General features: G+C 44.1%; 1 protein-coding gene across 1 annotated transcript in view; it reads right to left on the bottom strand.

Annotated features, from left to right (window-relative positions):
* Positions 1 to 26,093, bottom strand: part of LOC117761169 (titin-like) — a 190,964-nt gene that overhangs the window by 78,690 nt on the left and 86,181 nt on the right. Inside the window, exons 9-10 of the mRNA XM_034584835.1 lie at positions 22,009 to 22,371; positions 8,169 to 8,615 (exon numbers count right to left, since the gene is read on the bottom strand). Coding sequence (XP_034440726.1) covers positions 8,169 to 8,615; positions 22,009 to 22,371 — 810 coding nt within the window. The remainder of the gene's footprint in view (positions 1 to 8,168; positions 8,616 to 22,008; positions 22,372 to 26,093) is intronic.

Raw genomic sequence — 26,093 nt, forward strand, 5'->3', positions numbered from 1 at the left:
TTGTTACAGTCTACCCAGCTCAGACCTGAGGGCACTTCACAATCGAATCGTGCCTCTGGTGATCGTCCTGTCTTTCCGTTCTCCAGATTGTCTTCTACAAGTTTGTGGGGCAGGGAACGTCACCTGTACTGTCACTCAGGGCACTGATCAAACCACCTACAGCGTCCCAGATGAGGGGGCATCAGGCTGTAGCTATTCGTGGACCAACGCAAGTGACACAGGTGGAAGTGAAATAAACCAGAGTATTCCTTATTCTTATTCTTATTATTGTTATTATTTTGATCTACCAACTAATTCCAAAATTCCACATCTTGCAAAATGTTCATTTTATCGGCTTCACTCTTGTATTGGCATGCATATGTTATCACTTCATCAGTAGGATGGTTGAGCTCATCTTGTATGTTGTCATTAGCACTCCGTGCTCGTGATCAGGAAGGACTTAGGAAGGATGGTACAGTCAGGAGTGCGAACGTGAGCACCTTCATCACCTCAGAATGCTTCCCACGGGTCATCTACAGGGGAGACTGGCTTTCAGAGGTATTACAGCTCTAATCTGAAAAAAAATGTTTTTGTTTTGTTATGCACAAATGTTTGGTGACGAACTTCATTCTCAGAATTATGAATAGAAGGTACAGAATCTATACCTCAGCCAAGGCTGGACCATCCAGCACGACTGTCTAGTTGTTATAGTAGACATATTAAAGAAAAAAGGGAGTGGTCTGATCAACTAAATGATTACAGAGTGAAATGAAAACCAATGAAACATATATTTTACTCTTAACTACGTGTGTCTGCTAAAGAGAAATAAACTTAACACAATTTGAAAATTTTAAGCTGCACTAAATTGCACACTTATAAATATCTATTCATTAAATATTACTGCAGATTTCTTTAATCTGTTATGTTAAAGTAAGGATCTGACCCTTTGTCCTGATTTTTGCAAAATTGAACGAGTTCTTCTCATGCTGCGACCCCATCCCTCCTCCAAGTTTGGTGCAAATACATTTTTTGTTATGCTGCTGATAAACCAACCAGCAACCAACAGACATGTGTGAAAACTTTATTCTGTGAACTCAGACTAGGACAATAACATAATCCAGAGTTTTTCCTGCACAGAGAGATTTCGTGCCGCCTTCGCCTCCCGACAATGCGACCCAAAATCCTGTTGTCACTGTATTGTCCCTTTGTATCTTCTCCATAGGAAGAAGTGCACACATCTAACTGCACCGGTGAGTATCATTTCCTGACAGACCTATTCATGAAGTTTAATGATACTGTGTTTTATTCCATTGTATTCTTTGTATTCATACTTTTAATCTAAAACGTGTATTTCCATTTATCCAACGATCTGATGTAAGAATGTTTTCTTTTTACAGTTGTCTGCCGTAAAAAGGTTGTGCCTCCGGAAGGTGAGGATGTATTAAAAGCAATAAATTATAGTTAGTGTTTGTGTCGTTGAGTTGTTTACAGTCTAAAGCTGCTTTCAGACATGCACAGAACTCTGGAGAACCTCAGGACCTTCTCCAGAGGAGCTGTATATGTGAACGCAAATGTCCTTCTGCTGACCCCCCAGTAAAAAGTGGAGTATGTTTGGTGTCGAGATGAGAAAGAAGTAAATTGTTTCTTGTCTGGGTGATGTGCTCTCCAGATGTCCATCATAGAAATGTAATGGGTTCTTACCTGATACATACCACATCTGTTCACCAAGTCTCGTGGTAATCCGGCCCGTAGTTTTTGGGTAATCTTGTTTATAGCCAACCAATTTACAGACAGGGGTGAAACATAACCTGCTTGGTGGAGGAAACTATGTGGCTGTTGTGGGGATGAGACGTGTTAGACGACACCCTGCCTGACCAGTTCATATCATAATTGTGACTTAAATCTGTGGATTGCGTTCCAGGTGGCGATGTTGAGCCATTTTGCCACGCCCATTTCTAAATACTCCAGAATACGTACATTTTCACCACTTTCTAACTTTCTGCAAACTTTGGTAACGATTTGAGCACGTTGAAGCCCTCAAAAAGCCCCTTCTTTTGCCTGAAAAATAATAATAATAATAATAATCCTGTCAATTTCAATAGGGCCCACTGTCGGTGCTCGGGCCCTAATTAAGTGACCAAATAAGGGAACAGTGTCCCTGCACCTTGTGAACAACATTTCTTTGTACTTTATTTTAAACCTAGAGCTGTTTGAGTGAGAAACATCTTCATGCAGATACTGCATTAGTTCATATAGTAATAATACAATTACTATACTATATATTCTTATGGCAGTAATAAAGTGTGTTTTTAACCTGGAGTTGAGAAAAAGTGGAAACTGATGCACAAGTAAAGATAAATTCATTCAGGCAGATCTCAGCCTCCTAAACCTCTTTGCACCAGGGGTCCCTCCGCGCCAGTGCTAATGCCTGTTAGCTTGTCGGTGGTTAGCAGCTACGTACGCAGTCAGTTGTGGTAGAATGAGCCCGACAGGAGTCAGGTCAGTTGACATTTCAACACCCACACGGACGCTGCACATCAATCTGGGACGTTTCTGAAGCCGAACAGCCGCGAGTTTGACTCTTAATGCCTCGAAAACACCGGTGACAATCTTTTGTTGTGTTTTCAAGCTAATTAGCTAGCTAGCCTCCGGTACGTGTTGTTCTCTGGTCCACGGAGGAAACAGTCAAGACAAACGTGGCGGGGTGTGTGTGTGCGTGCGTGTGCACGTGCTGGAGATGAAGGGTTTAAACCTTGAGATGTCTGAGTCTCAATCAACGAGCGGAACCACGGAGGCCATGTGTTTGAAAAGCTTCTACTTTTAGAGCTAGCTCCCACTGCTAACGACTGGTGCCGCCCACCGCGACTGGAAGTCCCACCAAATTACCGGCAAATATCCTGTTAATTAAAGGGTTTTATTCTTTTACACTCGTTACCGAAGTGATTCGTGGCTCCACTTGCCTCTAACCCCAGTTTCTCTGCTGGTAAACGGTGCAGCGCTATAGTTTGAATGGGGCTCGGTTGTGAACACAGGTTAGCATTAGACGCACCTTTCAATTAGCATCAAGATCTGTCCGTAAAGAACCCAACTGCGTGTTCTGCTGTTTGAGTGAGTTAGCTGTTAGCTCCAGCTAGCCGTGGCACAACGTCAGTGTTAACTAGCTGCTAGTGAACAACGAGCTAGTTAGCTGTAGTTAGTGTGTTAGCATCGAGAGTGAGGCAGGAAAAAGCTGCAGCTGTTCCCAGTCACTTAACTTTCCGTCCTTCGGTCACTTCCGAACCAGAAGGGCGCTCAGAGGTCACTTTATTTATCCTATCCGACCCATAACCCTATTCTAAAGTCTAATGAAAAATATCCTGGTGAGTTTTACATCCCTGCAGATGTGTGAAATACAATGATGGTGCCGCGGACGGTTGCCTCGGTGTGTTGGTGCGCGATGTTTTGTCTTGTTTTGTTAGTTAATTCAGTGTTTTGCCTAAGAACCGGGAGCTCTTTCACCAGAGAAATGCTCATGAACATCAGGGTCATACCTCCTGAGAATTTATTTCCGACTTTTCCGCCTCATCTGTCGAAATTTTGGATATTCTGGTCAAAGGCGCCCTCACCTTCGTACATACAGTGAAGCGACGGAGGAGAGGTAAACGTGCCGGTTCACTTGTGCGTCTCCGCCGGCGGGGACTTCGCACACCGCTACCAGGTATATTCCTCTCCAACGAGCGTTCACTGTGCAACAACCTGGACGAACTCCAGCTACTAGTTGGTAAGAACAGAGACTTCTCCTCTTCTTCCGTTCTGGGCTTCACGGAGACGTGGCTGTGTGGTTCGATACCGGACTCTGCGCTGCAGTTGGCTGGCTTCCAACTTTTCAGAGCGGACCGCCACACGGAACTCTCCGGCAAGACGAAAGGTGGAGGAATCTGCTTCTATACTAACTGCGGCTGGTGCAATGATGTGACATTGATTCAACAGCACTGTTCTCCTGATCTGGAACATTTTTTATCAAATGCAAACTCTTCTACTCCCCCCGTGAGTTTGTTTCATTCATTCTGGTCGGTGTTTACATTCCACCGCAGGCTAACGTGTAAGAGGCACAACGCATGCTCGCCGACCAGATACTGTGTGTGGAACGGACTAACCCGGACTCCTGTCCTCGGCGACTTTAACAAAGGAAATCTCACCCGCGAACTCCCCAAATATAAACAATTTATGAAATGCCCGACCAGACAGGAGAATATTCTGGATCACTGTTACACCACAGTAAGCAGTGCCTATCACGCCGTCCCCCGGGCTGCACTGGGACTCTCGGTCATGGTCCATTTGATTCCTGCATACAGGCAGAAACTAAAACTCTGCAAACCTGTTGTGAGGACTTCAAAGCAGTGGACCAGGGAAGCTGTGGAGGATCTTCAGGCGTGCTTGGACTGTACAGATTGGGAGGTTTTCAGGACTGCTACAAACAGTCTGGACGAGTACACAGAGGCTGTGACTTCTTATATCAGCTTCTGTGAGGACAGCTGTGTCCCATCACGCTCCAGGGTGTGTTACAACAATGACAAACCCTGGTTCACAGCCAAACTCAAAAAGTTAAGGTTGGAGAAGGAAGAAGCATTCAGGAGTGGGGACAGAGACAGGTTTATAGAGTCGAAATACAGGTTTAGCAAGGAGGTGAGAGAAGCCAAACGTCTGTACTCTGAGAAACTCCAACACCAGTTCTCAGCCAATGACTCTGCCTCTGTCTGGAAAGGGCTTAGGCAGATTACAAATTGTAAGCCTAGAACCCCCCACTCCACTAACGACCCTCGCCTGGCCAACGACTTGAATGAGTTTTACTGTCGCTTTGAAAGACAATGGGACAGTCCTGACACCATCCCCCGTGACACCACCCTCCAGCCCATCAACTGCACCTCCCCCACCATAGCAAAGGCCTGCGCCTTTCCACAACTGCCCACCTCAGAGCCCCCTCCCTCCTCCCCTATCACAGTGACGACTCTCTCCATCCTGGAGAGGGACGTCAACAGACTCTTCAGGAGACAGAACCCCCGCAAAGCAGCCGGGCCAGACTCTGTCTCTCCATCAATCCTGAAACACTGTGCTGATCAGCTGTCTCCGGTGTTCACAGCCATTTTTAACACCTCACTGGAGACATGCCACGTACCAGCCTGCTTCAAGACCTCCACCATCATCCCTGTCCCCAAAAAAACAAAGATTACTGGACTCAATGATTACAGACCCGTTGCCCTGACCTCTGTGGTGATGAAGGCATTTGAGCGCCTTGTGCTGTTCCACCTCAAAGCCATCACTGTCCCTCTCCTGGACCCCCTGCAGTTTGCCTACAGAGCCAACAGGTCTGTAGACGATGCAGTAAACATGGCCCTTCACTTCATCCTCCAGCACCTGGACTCCTCAGGAACCTACGCCAGGATCCTGTTTGTGGACTTCAGCTCTGCCTTCAACACCATCATTCCGGCTCTGCTACACGACAAGCTCTCCCAGCTGAGTGTACCTGACTCCACCTGCAGGTGGATCACAGACTTCCTGTCTGACGGGAGACAACACGTGAGGCTGGGGAAGCATGTCTCTGATTCCAGGACCATAAGCACCGGTTCCCCTCAAGGCTGTGTTCTTTCCCCTCTACTCTTCTCCCTGTATACCAACAGCTGCACCTCCAGTCACCAGTCCGTCAAACTCCTTAAGTTCGCGGACGACACCACCCTCATTGGGCTCATCTCTGGTGGGGATGAGTCCGCCTACAGGTGGGAGATTGACCATCTGATTTCATTTCTTTTAAGTATCTTTTTTGTACGTCTGTTTATATGTGTATCACATGTTGTGTCACCCTTTTGGTTGTCAATGTAATAAGTTAACTGTGAGAAATAAAGTGTGGAGAAAATGTGATGTTTTGTAATTTCTTGCCCCTTCAACCTTGACATGGACAGTGGATGATTTCTTATGTTTGCAGGATTTAATGTTTGTTCTTTTCATTTAGATAATTTAGTTTAGTCAGTAGTGGTTGGTGTCAGTATAGTGTCATGTTTAAGAAAAAGATAAAATCTTCAACTTCCAGTTTAACACAAGTTCAGGTTCCTCTAATTCTTTTCAAACACGGGTTTGAGTAAATCACAATTGTAGTTTGCATCGTGACACTGCAAGGAAATTGACAACATAATGTGTATATATATATATATATATACACACACACACATTTAATGACTCATTTCATTATTGATGTAGTTTGGAGAAAAGGCTTTGGGGGTGTTTCTCTGCTAAGGGGACAGGACGACTTCACCGCATCGAGAGGAGGATCGACGGGGCCATGTACCGTGAAATCTTGGGCGACAACCTTCTTCCCTCAGCCAGGACATTGAAAATGGTCGTGGATGGGTCTTCCAGCACGACAATGACCCAAAACATATGGCCAAGGGAACAAAGGAGTGGCTCAAGAAGAAGCACATTAAGGTCATGGAGTGGCCTAGCCAGTCTCCGGACCTTATTTCCATAGAAAATCTCTGGATCAAATACAAGCAAATGCAAATCAATTTATAACTTTTATATGATGCGAGTTATATGATCTGGATATTTTTTGTTGATATTCTGTCTCTCAAAGTTACAATAAACCTACCATTACAATTATAGACTGTTCATTTCTTAGTCAGTGGGCAAAATTACAAAATCGGCAAGGGATCAAATACTTATTTCCTTCACTGTATAGGTATGTATTATATGAGGCATAAATCAGTAGAAACAAGAAATACACACAAATCTTCCATGTTATTCAATGAGTTGTATTTTCTAGGAACATAAAAATTGTTTAACTCTGGTAAAAACAGGTGGAGGGATTCTTAATTCTCTTTTTACAACAGTGAACTATGAATATGTATAATATGAATAGTTGCTGATGTTGTATATTTAAGCAGCAGTGATGTTGAAGATGATGAAGGAATCTCCGCGGACACCGTTCTTGCTTGTATAAAAAGGTTTATTACACAGAAGTTACAGGTCAGGACAGGTACCTAGGTATACCCGGAGACGTTCTCAGCCAATGCAGAAGTCTGCCTCGCCGGTGCCGGACAAGCATTCATATAGGGAAATTGTGTACGCCCAAGATTTGAGATCAAATTACATCATACATAGGGGCCTTTAATTCAAGACATGCTTCGTACATAAAGATGGAAACCCCTCCATCTAACAGGTCAAAGAGCATTCTCAGAGGGAGAGAACTAACGAGTAACATATGGAATAATAGTTAGGAATTCTGAGAATCCAGAAACGAGGGGCCCCCAGCTTTAAACCTGTCATTATGTTTTACACACGTCAAAAAGATCCATGTTAGCTAAATACACCACACTGACAAATCCTAATAAATCTTTTGTTGCAAACGATGCAACTTAAATCTTTAACCACACAGAGCAAGTAAATTCATTCTCTCCTATATGACTACTCATATGCAGTTACATTACCCATTAGTCTAAATATTTTACCACACTAGGAGCAACTAAATGCTTTATTTCCTGTATGAGTCCTCATATGTGCAGTTAGATTGCCCTTTTGAAGAAATCTTTTACCACACTCGGAGCAACTAAACGGTTTCTCTCCTGTATGAATCCTCATATGTGCAGTTAGATCGCCATTTCGGCTAAATCTTTTACCACACTCGGAGCAATTAAATGCTTTATTTCCTGTATGGTTCCTCATATGCACAGTTAGACCGCCCTTTTGAAGAAATCTTTTACCACACTCAGAGCAACTAAACAGTTTCTCTCCTGTATGAATCCTCATATGTGCATTTAGATCGCCCTTTTGAAGAAATCTTTTACCACACTCAGAGCAACTAAACGGTTTCTCTCCAGTATGAATCCTCATATGTACAGTTAGATCGCCATTTCGGCTAAATCTTTTACCACACTTAGAGCAACTAAACAGTTTCTCTCCTGTATGAATCCTCATATGTACAGTTAGATCGCCCTTTTGAAGAAAGCTTTTACCACACTCGGAGCAACTAACCGGTCTCTCTCCTGTATGAGTCCTCATATGTACAGTTAGATTGCCCTTTTGAATAAATCTTTTACCACACTCGGAGCAACTAAACGGTCTCTCTCCTGTATGAGTCCTCATATGTACAGTTAGATCGCACTTTTGTCTAAATGTTTTACCACACTCAGAACAACCTAATGCTTTCTTACCAGTTTTACATTTCATATCACTTAGAGGCTGTTTGTTATTTGTTGTATTTAAACCAGACTGAGGTTCCCTGGTCTGCATCCAATCATCTTCACTGTCATCAGTCTTGTCCTCAGTACCTTGTTGTAAATGTCCATCAGGACCTGAGTTCCTGGCTGGTTCTTGTTCTCCACAGTCTGCTCTGTTCTCCTCAGTCTGACTCTGATGAAGCTGTGACAACTCAGGTTTCTCTTCATCTTCTTCACTCTTCACAGTGACAGCAGTCAATGTGAACTTGATATCAGCCTGCTCAAGTTGTTGAAGCTGCTCTCCCTCCTGATTGGTCCACGGTTCCTCCTGTTCCTCTTTAATGTGGGGGGGCTCTGGGTCCTCCTGGTCCACAATGGGGCTCAACTGCTGCTGCTTAGGGGGAACCTCTTCTTTATTCACCATCAGCTGCTGTACGTCTGCAGGACACACTGAAACACAAATACACACGTTTATCATTTCCGAGTTTCCTGAAGTGTTTTTAAAAACTTGTGTTGTGTCGTTTAATGTCGACTGTTATTATTTTTGAATGATCACACTCAGGAAGCAGAGATGTTGAGGTAGTTCATAGTTACCTCAACATCTCGACGCAGCTCGTAAATTTAGCAGCTTTAAACACTGGAAGTGTTTCCAGTAAAAAAGTTTTATATTTTGAGGCCAAATAAACAAATTAGGACACTAACAGAGCAGAGCAGGGCGAGTGGAGGTTAGTTAGTTGGTTAAGCTGTTTTCAGACATGACCTGTGGGTAACAACCAGAGAATTGTCTCCAGAGTTTCTCCAGAGTTTGTGTTTCACACATGAACAACACAGCAGCAGGTTTTCTGCACAGACTCGTTCACAACAGTATCAAATCCTCCTCATTACTCAGGTGAAGGTGGAGCAGCAGACAGAGACAGGAAGTGACATATTAACTCTGCTGCATAGATCATGTGATCATGTTTACATCACCCCGACACCGTCGTCAGCTCTTATCACCACAAACTCTCTTCACATCTCTGTCTGGTCTTCTAGTGATGACGTCATTAGGAGGAAGGAAGACGGCTGCGTCGAGTCAAAGCTTGAATTCACCCAAAGAGCAAATAGCCCACGATCATCTAAAGTGTGGGAGTTTTTTAGACGGACACCAAACAACATGTTTCTCTGTAAACTCTGCAAATCCAAAATGATCACAGCAGCACAACCGTGATGCACGAGCACTTGAAGCTGAAGCATCCAGGGGAGATTTCTCAAGATGGCATCTGGAGCGAGACAGAACCGCAAGTTTTACTTTTTGTCCTGAAACAAGCGTAATATATTACGATTATCAACACGTGGAGTGGAATAGGAATAGACTGGAATAGCAGGAGTCATCTTAACTGCACAACTCCAGTGACTGAATCAATCCATGTTGTAAACCAGTTTTAGTATTTAAATAAAACCCAGATTCTCCAGTTCAGGGAAAGTGTTGCTATGACCTACATGGATTTATTCATCTATGTGTCACAGCGATCGTTTCGAAATCAAGCATCTCACAAATAGGGTCTATTGTTATTAATATAACACAACAGTGATGTAGAAATTATACTGACTTTAAAATATGCCAGTATCATAATTATTCACACAATATGTGTCTGTTTTTACACAAAAGGAGCCAAAATGCATGAACACCCCAGATGTGTGCTGAGCTTTCTAACAGCATGTTGCAGATGATTATCAAGGACACGTGACCCCGGGCTGCCGTTGAGGATCAAAGCTCCTGATCCTTTGATCTACACATTTCATCAACTTAACCAACCAGACATCGTTTTAAACTCATCATTCCCTTTAAGGAGTGTTAGTTTGATCAACTCGTGTTAGCAGAGCTGGAGCTAGCTAACGTTAGCCTGTGAGCGGCTCCTCGAGGGACTGACCGACTCTGTGCAGCCGGAGTTCGGGCTTCATCACGGCATCCAGCAGCCTCCTCTGGCGGCAGACCTCCCGCTCGGACCGCTCCACTCTGTGTTCGTACTCCGCCACGGTTTCCTCAATCACCGCGACGATCTCCTCCGCCGCCGCCGCGAGCCGCTCGGTGAGCATCGCCCTCAGCGCCGGGACTCGAGCCGTTTCTCCTCCTTTCTCCACCTGCAGCAGAAAGCCTTCCGCGGCAGCGCTGATCTGCTCACGTACCGACACCCGCAGCAGCTGCACGGCGGACATGTTCCTCGTCTTTGCGCACTTTGAGTCCCGGAGCGGACAAAGAGAGCCAGCGGCAGGTAAACAGAGACACCGAGCTCAGAGCCAACAGCGACGCCTGCTGGACTGGAGGACGAGGAGGAATCTAAAGTACTAATACTGTACAGTAGAAAATATGGAAGACGAAACATGACTTAATTATAAATAAATATATAAATGAATGTATAAATAAATACTTAAATGCATAAATAAATAAGGAATAAATATAGAAATAAATGTCTTAAATTTATTTCCACATATATCTTTTTCTGTATTTCTGTGTCCCTGTGCTAATGAGACTGTGAGCGTCTCGTCTCATTTTGTACTGAGCACAAAATGTTGATGAGTCAATTTTCATGATGTTTAAATGCAGCCTCATAAACGCTGGAGCGCATCAAACAAACACTAAGTTACTTCATGTACTGATCAGGTCCTGATAACTAGTAATGAGTGATTATTAGTTAAAGTGAGAGCAGGTCAGAGTGGAGGCGGAAACAGAAACTTCAGCTCAGTACAAACCGACTGCAGCTTCTGCTCTGATCATTGAGCAGCTGAGACCAAAGAAACTCTCTCACTGCACGAAAAGCCAAATGGTTTTTTAGGAGATTGATCCAGATGCGTGGAGCATTAGAACTGGGTGCTGCTTCTCCATGTTTAGTTTGGACTGATGGGGACAGAAAGTAGACCCGTCCCAGACTACCTGAGGGGACTGGATGGTTAAATAGTAGTAGATTAGAAATGTATATAACCATTCAGTGCCTTATAAACCATCAGCAATATTTTGAAATCTATTCTTTGATGGACAGGATGCAATGAAAGGACCTGAGAACTGGACTGATATGATCCACTGTCCCGGTGCTAGTGAAGACTCAGGCTGTTGTGTTTTCAATGAGCTGCAGCTGTCTGATAATTTTTTTTTACAGTCTATCGATTTGTTACAGTCTACCCAGCTCAGACCTGAGGGCACTTCACAATCGAATCGTGCCTCTGGTGATCGTCCTGTCTTTCCGTTCTCCAGATTGTCTTCTACAAGTTTGTGGGGCAGGGAACGTCACCTGTACTGTCACTCAGGGCACTGATCAAACCACCTACAGCGTCCCAGATGAGGGGGCATCAGGCTGTAGCTATTCGTGGACCAACGCAAGTGACACAGGTGTAAGTGAAATAAACCAGAGTATTCCTTATTCTTATTCTTATTATTGTTATCTACCAACTAATTTCAAAATTCCACATCTTGCAAAATGTTAATTTTATCGGCTTCACTCTTGTATTGGCATGCATATGTTATCACTTCATCAGTAGGATGGTTGAGCTCATCTTGTATGTTGTCATTAGCACTCCGTGCTCGTGATCAGGAAGGACTTAGGAAGGATGGTACAGTCAGGAGTGCGAACGTGAGCACCTTCATCACCTCAGAATGCTTCCCACGGGTCATCTACAGGGGAGACTGGCTTTCAGAGGTATTACAGCTCTAATCTGAAAAAATATGTTTTTGTTTTGTTATGCACAAATGTTTGGTGACGAACTTCATTCTCAGAATTATGAATAGAAGGTACAGAATCTATACCTCAGCCAAGGCTGGACCATCCAGCACGACTGTCTAGTTGTTATAGTAGACATATTAAAGAAAAAAGGGAGTGGTCTGATCACCTAAATGATTACAGAGTGAAATGAAAACCAATGAAACATATATTTTACTCTTAACTACGTGTGTCTGCTAAAGAGAAATAAACTTAACACAGTATAATACAGCAACACAAAATATGTGTCTAGAAAGGCTACAGTTAAACTACAGTTGTGGAACAAATAATTTAAAGAAATTTGAAAATTTTAAGCTGCACTAAATCGCTTATAAATATCAACTCACTAAATATGACTGCAGATTTTTTTTAATCTGTTATGTTAAAGTAAGGATCTGACCCTTTGTCCTGATTTTTGCAAAATTGAACGAGTTCTTCTCATGCTGCGACCCCATCCCTCCTCCAAGTTTGGTGTAAATACATTTTTTGTTATGCTGCTGATAAACCAACCAGCAACCAACAGACATGTGTGAAAACTTTATTCTGTGAACTCAGACTAGGACAATAACATAATCCAGATTTTTTCCTGCACAGAGAGATTTCGTGCCGCCTTCGCCTCCCGACAATGCGACCCAAAATCCTGTTGTCACTGTATTGTCCCTTTGTTTCTTCTCCATAGCAAGAAGTGCACACATCTAACTGCACCGGTGAGTATCATTTCCTGGCAGACCTATTCATGAAGTTTAATGATACTGTGTTTTATTCCATTGTATTCTTTGTATTCATACTTTTAATCTAAAACGTGTATTTCCATTTATCCAACGATCTGATGTAAGAATGTTTTCTTTTTACAGTTGTCTGCCGTAAAAAGGTTGTGCCTCCGGAAGGTGAGGATGTATTAAAAGCAATAAATTATAGTTAGTGTTTGTGTCGTTGAGTTGTTTACGGTCTAAAGCTGCTTTCAGACATGCACAGAACTCTGGAGAACCTCAGGACCTTCTCCAGAGGAGCTGTATATGTGAACGCAAATGTCCTTCTGCTGACCCCCCAGTAAAAAGTGGAGTATGTTTGGTGTCGAGATGAGAAAGAAGTAAATTGTTTCTTGTCTGGGTGATGTGCTCTCCAGATGTCCATCATAGAAATGTAATGGGTTCTTACCTGATACATACCACATCTGTTCACCAAGTCTCGTGGTAATCCGGCCCGTAGTTTTTGGGTAATCTTGTTTATAGCCAACCAATTTACAGACAGGGGTGAAACATAACCTGCTTGGTGGAGGAAACTATGTGGCTGTTGTGGGGATGAGACGTGTTAGACGACACCCTGCCTGACCAGTTCATATCATAACTGTGACTTAAATCTGTGGATTGCGTTCCAGGTGGCGATGTTGAGCCATTTTGCCACGCCCATTTCTAAATACTCCAGAATACGTACATTTTCACCACTTTCTAACTTTCTGCAAACTTTGGTAACGATTTGAGCACGTTGAAGCCCTCAAAAAGCCCCTTCTTTTGCCTGAAAAATAATAATAATAATAATAATCCTGTCAATTTCAATAGGGCCCACTGTCGGTGCGCGGGCCCTAATTAAGTGACCAAATAAGGGAACAGTGTCCCTGCACCTTGTGAACAACATTTCTTTGTACTTTATTTTAAACCTAGAGCTGTTTGAGTGAGAAACATCTTCATGCAGATACTGCATTAGTTCATATAGTAATAATACAATTACTATACTATATATTCTTATGGCAGTAATACAGTAAGTGTGTTTTTAACCTGGAGTTGAGAAAAAGTGGAAACAATCTGCAGGATTTTCTGTCTGATGCACAAGTAAAGATAAATTCATTCAGGCAGATCTCAGCCTCCTAAACCTCTTTGCACCAGGGGTCCCTCCGCGCCAGCGCTAATGCCTGTTAGCTTGTCGGTGGTTAGCAGCTACGTACGCAGTCAGTTGTGGTAGAATGAGCCCGACAGGAGTCAGGTCAGTTGACATTTCAACCCCCACACGGATGCTGCACATCAATCTGGGACGTTTCTGAAGCCGAACAGCCGCGAGTTTGACTCTTAATGCCTCGAAAACACCGGTGACAATCTTTTGTTGTGTTTTCAAGCTAATTAGCTAGCTAGCCTCCGGTACGTGTTGTTCTCTGGTCCACGGAGGAAACAGTCAAGACAAACGTGGCGGGGTGTGTGTGTGCGTGCGTGTGCACGTGCTGGAGATGAAGGGTTTAAACGCTGAGATGTCTGAGTCTCAATCAACGAGCGGAACCACGGAGGCCATGTGTTTGAAAAGCTTCTACTTTTAGAGCTAGCTCCCACTGCTAACGACTGGTGCCGCCCACCGCGACTGGAAGTCCCACCAAATTACTGGCAAATATCCTGTTAATTAAAGGGTTTTATTCTTTTACACTCGTTACCGAAGTGATTCGTGGCTCCACTTGCCTCTAACCCCAGTTTATCTGCTGGTAAACGGTGCAGCGCTATAGTTTGAATGGGGCTCGGTTGTGAACACAGGTTAGCATTAGACGCACCTTTCAATTAGCATCAAGATCTGTCCGTAAAGAACCCAACTGCGTGTTCTGCTGTTTGCGTGAGTTAGCTGTTAGCTCCAGCTAGCCGTGGCACAACGTCAGTGTTAACTAGCTGCTAGTGAACAACGAGCTAGTTAGCTGTAGTTAGTGTGTTAGCATCGAGAGTGAGGCAGGAAAAAGCTGCAGCTGTTCCCAGTCACTTAACTTTCCGTCCTTCGGTCACTTCCGAACCAGAAGGGCGCTCAGAGGTCACTTTATTTATCCTATCCGACCCATAACCCTATTCTAAAGTCTAATGAAAAATATCCTGGTGAGTTTTACATCCCTGCAGATGTGTGAAATACAATGATGGTGCCGCGGACGGCTGCCTCGGTGTGTTGGTGCGCGATGTTTTGTCTTGTTTTGTTAGTTAATTCAGTGTTTTGCCTAAGAACCGGGAGCTCTTTCACCAGAGAAATGCTCATGAACATCAGGGTCATAACTCCTGAGAATTTATTTCCGACTTTTATTGCCTCATCTGTGGAAATTTTGGATATTCTGGTCAAAGGCGCCCTCACCTTCGTACATACAGTGAAGCGACGGAGGAGAGGTAAACGTGCCGGTTCACTTGTGCGTCTCCGCCGGCGGGGACTTCGCACACCGCTACCAGGTATATTCCTCTCCAACGTGCGTTCACTGTGCAACAAGCTGGACGAACTCCAGCTACTAGTTAGTAAGAACAGAGACTTCTTCTCATCTTCCGTTCTGGGCTTCACGGAGACGTGGCTGTGTGGTTCGATACCGGACTCTGTGCTGCAGTTGGCTGGCTTCCAACTTTTCAGAGCGGACCGCCACACGGAACTCTCCGGCAAGACGAAAGGTGGAGGAATCTGCTTCTATACTAACTGCGGCTGGTGCAATGATGTGACATTGATTCAACAGCACTGTTCTCCTGATCTGGAAATTTTTTTTATCAAATGCAAACTCTTCTACTCCCCCCGTGAGTTTGTTTCATTCATTCTGGTCGGTGTTTACATTCCACCGCAGGCTAACGTGCAAGAGGCACAACGCATGCTCGCCGACCAGATACTGTGTGTGGAACGGACTAACCCGGACTCCTGTCCTCGGCGACTTTAACAAAGGAAATCTCACCCGCGAACTCCCCAAATATAAACAATTTATGAAATGCCCGACCAGAGAGGAGAATATTCTGGATCACTGTTACACCACAGTAAGCAGTGCCTATCACGCCGTCCCCCGGGCTGCACTGGGACTCTCGGTCATGGTCCATTTGATTCCTGCATACAGGCAGAAACTAAAACTCTGCAAACCTGTTGTGAGGACTTCAAAGCAGTGGACCAGTGAAGCTGTGGAGGATCTTCAGGCGTGCTTGGACTGTACAGATTGGGAGGTTTTCAGGACTGCTACAAACAGTCTGGACGAGTACACAGAGGCTGTGACTTCTTATATCAGCTTCTGTGTGGACAGCTGTGTCCCATCACGCTCCAGGGTGTGTTACAACAATGACAAACCCTGGTTCACAGCCAAACTCAAAAAGTTAAGGTTGGAGAAGGAAGAAGCATTCAGGAGTGGGGACAGAGACAGGTTTATAGAGTCAAAATACAGGTTTAGCAAGGAGATGAGAGAAGCCAAACGTCTGTACTCTGAGAAACTCCAACACCAGTTCTCAGCCAATGACTCTGCCTCTGTCTGGAAAGGGCTTAGGCAGATTACAAATTGTAAGCCTAGATCCCCCCACTCCACTAACGACCCACGCCTGGCCAATGACTTGAATGAGTTTTACTGTCGCTTTGAAAGACAATGGGACAGTCCTGACACCATCCCCCGTGACACCACCCTCCAGCCCATCAACTGCACCTCCCCCACCATAGCAAAGGCCTGCGCCTTTCCACAACTGCCCACCTCAGAGCCCCCTCCCTCCTCCCCTATCACAGTGACGACTCTCTCCATCCTGGAGAGGGATGTCAACAGACTCTTCAGGAGACAGAACCCCCGCAAAGCAGCCGGGCCAGACTCTGTCTCTCCATCAATCCTGAAACACTGTGCTGATCAGCTGTCTCCGGTGTTCACAGCCATTTTTAACACCTCACTGGAGACATGCCACGTACCAGCCTGCTTCAAGACCTCCACCATCATCCCTGTCCCCAAAAAAACAAAGATCACTGGACTCAATGATTACAGACCCGTCGCCCTGACCTCTGTGGTGATGAAGGCATTTGAGCGCCTTGTGCTGTTCCACCTCAAAGCCATCACTGACCCTCTCCTGGACCCCCTGCAGTTTGCCTACAGAGCCAACAGGTGTGTAGACGATGCAGTAAACATGGCCCTTCACTTCATCCTCCAGCACCTGGACTCCTCAGTTTGTGGACTTCAGCTCTGCCTTCAACACCATCATTCCGGCTCTGCTACAGGACAAGCTCTCCCAGCTGAGTGTACCTGACTCCACCTGCAGGTGGATCACAGACTTCCTGTCTGACGGGAGACAACACGTGAGGCTGGGGAAGCATGTCTCTGATTCCAGGACCATAAGCACCGGTTCCCCTCAAGGCTGTGTTCTTTCCCCTCTACTCTTCTCCCTGTATACCAACAGCTGCACCTCCAGTCACCAGTCCGTCAAACTCCTTAAGTTCGCGGACGACACCACCCTCATTGGGCTCATCTCTGGTGGGGATGAGTCCGCCTACAGGTGGGAGATTGACCATCTGGTGACCTGGTGTGGTCAGAACAACCTGGAGCTCAATGCTCTGAAAACAGTGGAGATGGTTGTAGACTTTAGAAGGAACCCAGCCCCACCCACCCCCATCACCCTGAGAGACTCCCCAGTCGACACTGCGGAGTCCTGGGCACCATCATCTCCCAGGACCTCAAGTGGGAGCTGAACATCAGCTCCCTCACCAAAAGAGCTCAACAGAGGATGTACTTCCTGCGGCAGCTGAAGAAGTTCAACCTGCCAAAGACAATGATGGTGCACTTCTACACCTGCATCATCGAGTCCATCCTCACCTCCTCCATCACCATCTGGTACGCTGCTGCCACTGCCAATGACAAAGGCAGATTGCAGCGTATCATCCGTTCTGCTGAGAAGGTGATTGGCTGCAATCTGCCATCTCTACAGGACCTGTTTGCCTCTAGGACCCTGAGGCGTGCAGGTAAGATTGTGGCCGATCCTTCCCACCCGGGTCACAAACTCTTCAAGGTACTTCCCTCCGGCAGGAGGCTGCGGTCCATCAGGACCAAAACCTCACGCCACAAGACCAGCTTCTTCCCGGCTGCAGTTGGCCTTATCAACAAGGCCCGGGACCCCCACCTGACTTGGACTCTTATCCCGCCCCCACGCCTCAAGTCTGTGTTACATTAACACACATTACATTGCACATTGCATATTGCACATTCACATTGCAATCCTGTTTTGCATTTTACTTTATTTTATTATATCTTTTATATCTTTTTATTTTATATTTGTTTTTTCTTATGTGTCGTACTTATTGTGTTTTTATGTTTTATGTTCTTTGTATGCACCTATATACCAAGGCAAATTCCAGGTAGATGTAAACCTACTTGGCAATAAATACTTCTGATTCTGATCAGTGGTTTTACCTCCATGTCTAACTCCGGTGACGGCAGCGACTCCTCTCGGCTTCTCCTCCGAAATCACCGAACAGGAAGTTGAGCCTGTAGCGACTTTGAAAGTAAGGTTTTGGCACTTTATCGATTCCTCTTTGGAAATAGTGACTATCATCGCTGAAATGCTGCATCACGTTAAATGTATAACATAAAGCGATTTCAAACATCTCTATTTTGCTTATAGAAATGGTTGTCACTGCTGAGGATGTTTACTGTTCCCTCTGCAACAACACGCGTTAAATATACTTACGTGCTGTTAGCCTGATGCTTCTCTTTAACGGTGCTGGAATGGCTGCTCTATGCTCCTCAGTAAATCTTGAGGCTTTGACACACGGGCAACATTTAGAGGCCAAAAGCATGAGAATAAAGTGAGTTACAGTGTAGAAGTCAAAGTTACAGAACATCGAGTCCAAGTCGAGCCCCAAGTCTTCTGTCTTTAGTGTTGAATGTTCAAGTCAACACGTCACGTGCAGGTCACTCATCTAATGTCCGAGTCACTTTGATCCCATCTGTATTACTGTGGTTATAATATCCGAGGCTCAGCGATCAGTCATTAATTGAGTATCAGGATCATGTCCGTGTTGCCAAAAGTATCTTCAAGACACTAAGATCGTGTACAAGTCACCATGGCACATTTCAGTCGTTTTGGTAATGTCATTAAATATCTGTCACAGCTTTGTGAGCGTGAGATATAACAGTGTTCCAGTCGCTCAAGTTGTGTCTGAACGACCAGGAGTTTGTCTGAGTCACTGTCCGAGTCAGTAGGATCATGTCCGAGTCAGTAGGATCATGTCTGAGTCACTACGATCAAGTCAGTGTGATTATATTTTAATCAAAAACATTACTTGTCTTCACTATAAACTACACTGATTTAAATGCATTTTTTCAGCTCAGCAGGATTTACGGAGCGTTCAGGACAGAGTGAGGACTCAGGATTAGAGTTTCTTAAAAGTGCGGTATATATTATCTGTTTCTGAAAGCACAAGAGACCGGCAGGACGCGTTCCCCTTGTCCTGCACTTGAAGACAGATTATACGAGCATGTAGCTTTCAGCACTGCAGCCTCGATATAACAACACAGACAGCGTCTGCTTCTTTCATTTGCTGAAGGAGTCGGTTTGAAAGACAAATTTTGTCGCCTTCTTGCTAGAAATCCACTTAACACTGAACAGATCCTTTAAATCTGTTTTAACAAGTGCTTTTCTTTCCAGAATCTGGCAGCCTCACGCGGTTTTGCATTTAGTAGCAGTGCTTCATGATTTAATCTACATATTCGAAAATGAGTGAGAAGCACAAATTTATTTAATCTCACCCCTTCTCCATAAGTCATTAATTAACAATTATCTTACTTAACCAGCTTCCTATAAATCTATGAATATGTTTACCTGTACAAAAAATATGTAATAATAAATACAATATAAATAATAAAAATATGGCTATAAATGTGTATTTATACATGTTTATTTGTACATATATACAAACTCATACACCTACATCAGAATTATTTTATTGGCCAAGTTTTCACATCTAAATTCTCTATTTACAACAGTGAACTATGAATATGTATAATATGAATAGTTGCTGACAAATCCTAATAAATCTTTTGTTGCAAACGATGCAACTTAAATCTTTAACCACAGAGCAAGTAAATTCATTCTCTCCCATATGACTACTCATATGCAGTTACATTACCCATGTTGTGCCATAATGCATCAAACGTGATACCATAAAATGGTGTGCCTTTCGGCATTCAATAAATTTGGTTATCAAAATAAAATATGAAATATTAATATTTGATTATTAATATTAAATAACTTTAATTGATTAAAGTTACCTCGGGGCACCACCCTTCAAAGGAAGGGAAAAGATAGCCAATTAATTGATTAAGTCTCATAAAAGTACTAACTACAAATTTGGAACTCTGATTAACAATTAAATTAATAACTATAAACAAAATTACCATATAGATAGTTAGCTAAGTTGAAGGATATGGAGTTCTTGACAGTGTAGAGGTTGGCAAAATTCACTTATGCAACATTAATGAAAAAACATTTGTGAAAGAAAAACATTTATTATGAATATAATAAAGTATAAAAACACAAACTACTAAAGGTGTAATTACTAAACAATGATAGGTATGTGTGTGTGTCTGTGTGAGTCAGCGTGCTTTCAAAATGGCGGCTGGCCAAAATGATAACACCCTTCCCCCCCCCCCCTATGTGCTTCCAAAATGGCGGCTGGCCACTTTGAAGATAACACCCTCCGCCCCCTCTATTGTCTTTACGACATGTAGCAGGGGTCAGAGCTAATTAGGTGGAGGGATATGCATGTGTCTGTGTGCCAAATTAGACAAAGTTACTAGATTGGATGCAACGAAAGACTGTGAAGAGCATAACAGACTAACATTACTTTCTCAATAACTTGTACCCAAAATATCACAACACCACAAATCAAACTCATAAACATCACACAGAATCGAATAAACAGTCTTGCTTAGCCTAGTATAATTATTAAGCCAAGATGTGTTACCCGTCCGTGGAAAGGGGAGAAAAGGAGATGCTGTGCAGTTCGAAGTTCTGTGAAGTCGTCTGGCTGGTTTGTGGCTCCTGCCTTGGTGATTCTGTTGAGTTCAGTTGCTGTTTGAAGTTCTCCAGCAGGACATCGAGTCGCTGCTTGAAGGGTTGGTAGAGCTTGGAGTGCGAGGAGGTTTCCTTGGTGAGATGAGCTGAAAGCTGCACCTTTGTGCTCCTCTCGAAGAGTTGGATGGGAAGAGAAGATGTGAGCTGGAGAAGAGGCTCGACAGCCTTCTCTCCTGTGGAAGGATTGTAGGAAGAGAGCGAAAATAGGGGGAACAGGCCTTATATTGGCCCGGTGACCTCACAGGTCATGGGGTCCAGAGTGACCAATGGGAGTTGAAACCTGTGTCACTGGGGGGGTTTTCACACCTCTGTGATGTTGATGGCCCCTGGTAGACTAAGTCCTGGAGGGACATGCGGCTTCAGGCTTTTGGCTGCACATATAGGCAGAGCTTTGGTCTCCCAAAAACCATGTCCCAACATCCATTAGTCTAAATATTTTACCACACTAGGAGCAACTAAATGCTTTCTCTCCTGTATGAGTCCTCATATGTACAGTTAGATTGCTCTTTCGGCTAAATCTTTTACCACACTCAGAGCAAATAAATGCTTTCTCTCCTTTATGAGTCCTCATATGTCCAGTTAGATTGCTCTTTTGGTTAAATCTTTTACCACACTCAAAGCAACCAAATATTTTCTCTCCTTTATGAATCCTCATATGTTCAGTTAGATCGCCCTTTTGAAAAAATCTTTTACCACACTCGGAGCAACTAACCGGTCTCTCTCCTGTATGAGTCCTCCTATGTGCAGTTAGATTGCCCTTTAGAAGAAATCTTTTACCACACTCGGAGCAACTAAATGCTTTATTTCCTGTATGAATCCTCATATGTGCAGTTAGATAGCCCTTTTGAAGAAATCTTTTACCACACTCAAAGCAACTAAATATTTTCTCTCCTGCATGAATCCTCATATGTGCAGTTAGATAGCCCTTTTGAAGAAATCTTTTACCACACTCGGAGCAACTAAACGGTCTCTCTCCTGTATGAGTCCTCATATGTACAGTTAGGCGGCCATTTCGGCTAAATCTTTTACCACACTCGGAGCAACTAAATGGTTTCTCTCCTGTATGAATCGTCATATGTGCAGTTAGATGGCACTTTTGAAGAAAGCTTTTACCACACTCGGAGCAACTAAACGGTCTCTGTCCTGTATGATTCCTCATATGTATAGTTAGATTGTACTTTTGATTAAATGTTTTATCACACTCAGAACAACCAAATGCTTTCTTACCAGTTTTACATTTCATATCACTTAGAGGCTGTTTGTTATTTGTTGTATTTAAACCAGACTGAGGTTCCCTGGTCTGCATCCAATCATCTTCACTGCCTTCAGTCTTGTCCTCAGTACCTTGTTGTAAATGTCCATCAGTACCTGAGTTCCTGGCTGGTTCTTGTTCTCCACAGTCCGCTCTGTTCTCCTCAGTCTGACTCTGATGAAGCTGTGACAACTCAGGTTTCTCTTCATCTTCTTCACTCTTCACAGTGACAGCAGTCCATGTGAACTTGATATCAGCCTGCTCAAGTTGTTGAAGCTGCTCTCCCTCCTGATTGGTCCACGGTTCCTCCTGTTCCTCTTTAATGTGGGGGGGCTCTGGGTCCTCCTGGTCCACAATGGGGCTCAACTGCTGCTGCTTAGGGGGAACCTCTTCTTTATTCACCATCAGCTGCTGTACGTCTGCAGGACACACTGAAACACAAATACACACGTTTATCATTTCCGAGTTCCCTGAAGTGTTTTTAAAAACTTGTGTTGTGTCGTTTAATGTCGACTGTTATTATTTTTGAATGATCACACTCAGGAAGCAGAGATGTTGAGGTAGTTCATAGTTACCTCAACATCTCGACGCAGCTCGTAAATTTAGCAGCTTTAAACACTGGAAGTGTTTCCAGTAAAAAAGTTTTATATTTTGAGGCCAAATAAACAAATTAGGACACTAACAGAGCAGAGCAGGGCGAGTGGAGGTTAGTTAGTTGGTTAAGCTGTTTTCAGACATGACCTGTGGGTAACAACCAGAGAATTGTCTCCAGAGTTTCTCCAGAGTTTGTGTTTCACACATGAACAACACAGCAGCAGGTTTTCTGCACAGACTCGTTCACAACAGTATCAAATCCTCCTCATTACTCAGGTGAAGGTGGAGCAGCAGACAGAGACAGGAAGTGACGTATTAACTCTGCTGCATAGATCATGTGATCATGTTTACATCACCCCGACACCGTCGTCAGCTCTTATCACCACAAACTCTCTTCACATCTCTGTCTGGTCTTCTAGTGATGACGTCATTAGGAGGAAGGAAGATGGCTGCGTCGAGTCAAAGCTTGAATTCACCCAAAAAGCAAATAGCCCACGATCATCTAAAGTGTGGGAGTTTTTTAGACGGACACCAAACAACATGTTTCTCTGTAAACTCTGCAAATCCAAAATGATCACAGCAGCACAACCGTGATGCACGAGCACTTGAAGCTGAAGCATCCAGGGGAGATTTCTCAAGATGGCATCTGGAGCGAGACAGAACCGCAAGTTTTACTTTTTGTCCTGAAACAAGCGTAATATATTACGATTATCAACACGTGGAGTGGAATAGGAATAGACTGGAATAGCAGGAGTCATCTTAACTGCACAACTCCAGTGACTGAATCAATCCATGTTGTAAACCAGTTTTAGTATTTAAATAAAACCCAGATTCTCCAGTTCAGGGAAAGTGTTGCTATGACCTACATGGATTTATTCATCTATGTGTCACAGCGATCGTTTCGAAATCAAGCATCTCACAAATAGGGTCTATTGTTATTAATATAACACAACAGTGATGTAGAAATTATACTCACTTTAAAATATGCCAGTATCATAATTATTCACACAATATGTGTCTGTTTTTACACAAAAGGAGCCAAAATGCATGAACACCCCAGATGTGTGCTGAGCTTTCTAACAGCATGTTGCAGATGATTATCAAGGACACGTGACCCCGGGCTGCCGTTGAGGGTCAAAGCTCCTGATCCTTTGATCTACACATTTCATCAACTTAACCAACCAGACATCGTTTTAAACTCATCATTCCCTTTAAGGAGTGTTAGTTTGATCAACTCGTGTTAGCAGAGCTGGAGCTAGCTAACGTTAGCCTGTGAGCGGCTCCTCGAGGGACTGACCGACTCTGTGCAGCCGGAGTTCGGGCTTCATCACGGCATCCAGCAGCCTCCTCTGGCGGCAGACCTCCCGCTCGGACCGCTCCACTCTGTGTTCGTACTCCGCCACGGTTTCCTCAATCACCGCGACGATCTCCTCCGCCGCCGCCGCGAGCCGCTCGGTGAGCATCGCCCTCAGCGCCGGGACTCGAGCCGTTTCTCCTCCTTTCTCCACCTGCAGCAGAAAGCCTTCCGCGGCAGCGCTGATCCGCTCACGTACCGACACCCGCAGCAGCTGCACGGCGGACATGTTCCTCGTCTTTGCGCACTTTGAGTCCCGGAGCGGACAAAGAGAGCCAGCGGCAGGTAAACAGAGACACCGAGCTCAGAGCCAACAGCGACGCCTGCTGGACTGGAGGACGAGGAGGAAACTAAAGTACTAATACTGTACAGTAGAAAATATGGAAGACGAAACATGACTTCATTATAAATAAATATATAAATAAATGTATGAATAAATACTTAAATGCATAAATAAATAAGGAATAAATACAGAAATAAATGTCTTAAATTCATTTCCACATATATCTTTTTCTGTATTTCTGTGTCCCTGTGCTAATGAGACTGTGAGCGTCTCGTCTCATTTTGTACTGAGCACAAAATGTTGACGAGTCAATTTTCATGATGTTTAAATGCAGCCTCATAAACGCTGGAGCGCATCAAACAAACACTAAGTTACTTCATGTACTGATCAGGTCCTGATAACTAGTAATGAGTGATTATTAGTTAAAGTGAGAGCAGGTCAGAGTGGAGGCGGAAACAGAAACTTCAGCTCAGTACAAACCGACTGCAGCTTCTGCTCTGATCATTGAGCAGCTGAGACCAAAGAAACTCTCTCACTGCACGAAAAGCCAAATGTTGGCAGTCAGTGCCCGTTTACAGGATGCGAATTCCGCGTTCACCCGTGACACAAACTGGCAGAAACATACCCCCGGTAGAGCAGTGGGGGGGCTAGGGAGGGGGGAGTGCCGCCGGGGAGTCGCTGAGCGAAGGTGTGATCTAATTAGCATATGAATCGCAGCGAAATCGCTGGTGAGAACTCATCTCACTTCACCATTGGATGAAACCACAGACCTTTGAAACAAAAAGTCACTTGTGATTGGCTGGTAGATCTGTCGGATGTTAGTTATGTTTAATTTAAATGATTCAAACGTGTTCGCTTGTCAGTCAGAAATACAAAACAAGTTCATAATGAAGTCAGTGTTACGATTCTCAGCTTTAAAATATGTCATAAAATTTGTCACACTTATATTATATTTCTTTATGAAGAAGATCATAAGTTGTAATCCGTCATTGGAGCCCAAATAGTATGATAGTGTTTTAGGAGGAGGAGGAGGAGCTTTACAGCAGAGTAATGGGGCCGACTCTGCTGAATCTGCTGGGATATCACAACAGTGGTGGTGGAAGCCTCATGGTTTTTTAGGAGATTGATCCAGATGCGTGGAGCATTAGAACTGGGTGCTGCTTCTCCATGTTTAGTTTGGACTGATGGGGACAGAAAGTAGACCCGTCCCAGACTACCTGAGGGGACTGGATGGTTAAATAGTAGTAGATTAGAAATGTATATAACCATTCAGTGCCTTATAAACCAACAGCAATATTTTGAAATCTATTCTTTGATGGACAGGATGCAGTGAAAGGACCTGAGAACTGGACTGATATGATCCACTGTCCCGGTGCTAGTGAAGACTCAGGCTGTTGTGTTTTCAATGAGCTGCAGCTGTCTGATAATTTTTTTTTACAATCTATCGATTTGTTACAGTCTACCCAGCTCAGACCTGAGGGCACTTCACAATCGAATCGTGCCTCTGGTGATCGTCCTGTCTTTCCGTTCTCCAGATTGTCTTCTACAAGTTTGTGGGGCAGGGAACGTCACCTGTACTGTCACTCAGGGCACTGATCAAACCACCTACAGCGTCCCAGATGAGGGGGCATCAGGCTGTAGCTATTCGTGGACCAACGCAGGTGACACAGGTGGAAGTGAAATAAACCAGAGTATTCCTTATTCTTATTCTTATTATTGTTATTATTTTGATCTACCAACTAATTTCAAAATTCCACATCTTGCAAAATGTTCATTTTATGGGCTTCACTCTTGTATTGGCATGCATATGTTATCACTTCATCAGTAGGATGGTTGAGCTCATCTTGTATGTTGTCATTAGCACTCCGTGCTCGTGATCAGGAAGGACTTAGGAAGGATGGTACAGTCAGGAGTGCGAACGT

This window comes from Hippoglossus hippoglossus, chromosome 5, assembly GCF_009819705.1.
Source record: "Hippoglossus hippoglossus isolate fHipHip1 chromosome 5, fHipHip1.pri, whole genome shotgun sequence".
Classification (NCBI taxonomy): Eukaryota; Metazoa; Chordata; class Actinopteri; order Pleuronectiformes; family Pleuronectidae; genus Hippoglossus; species Hippoglossus hippoglossus.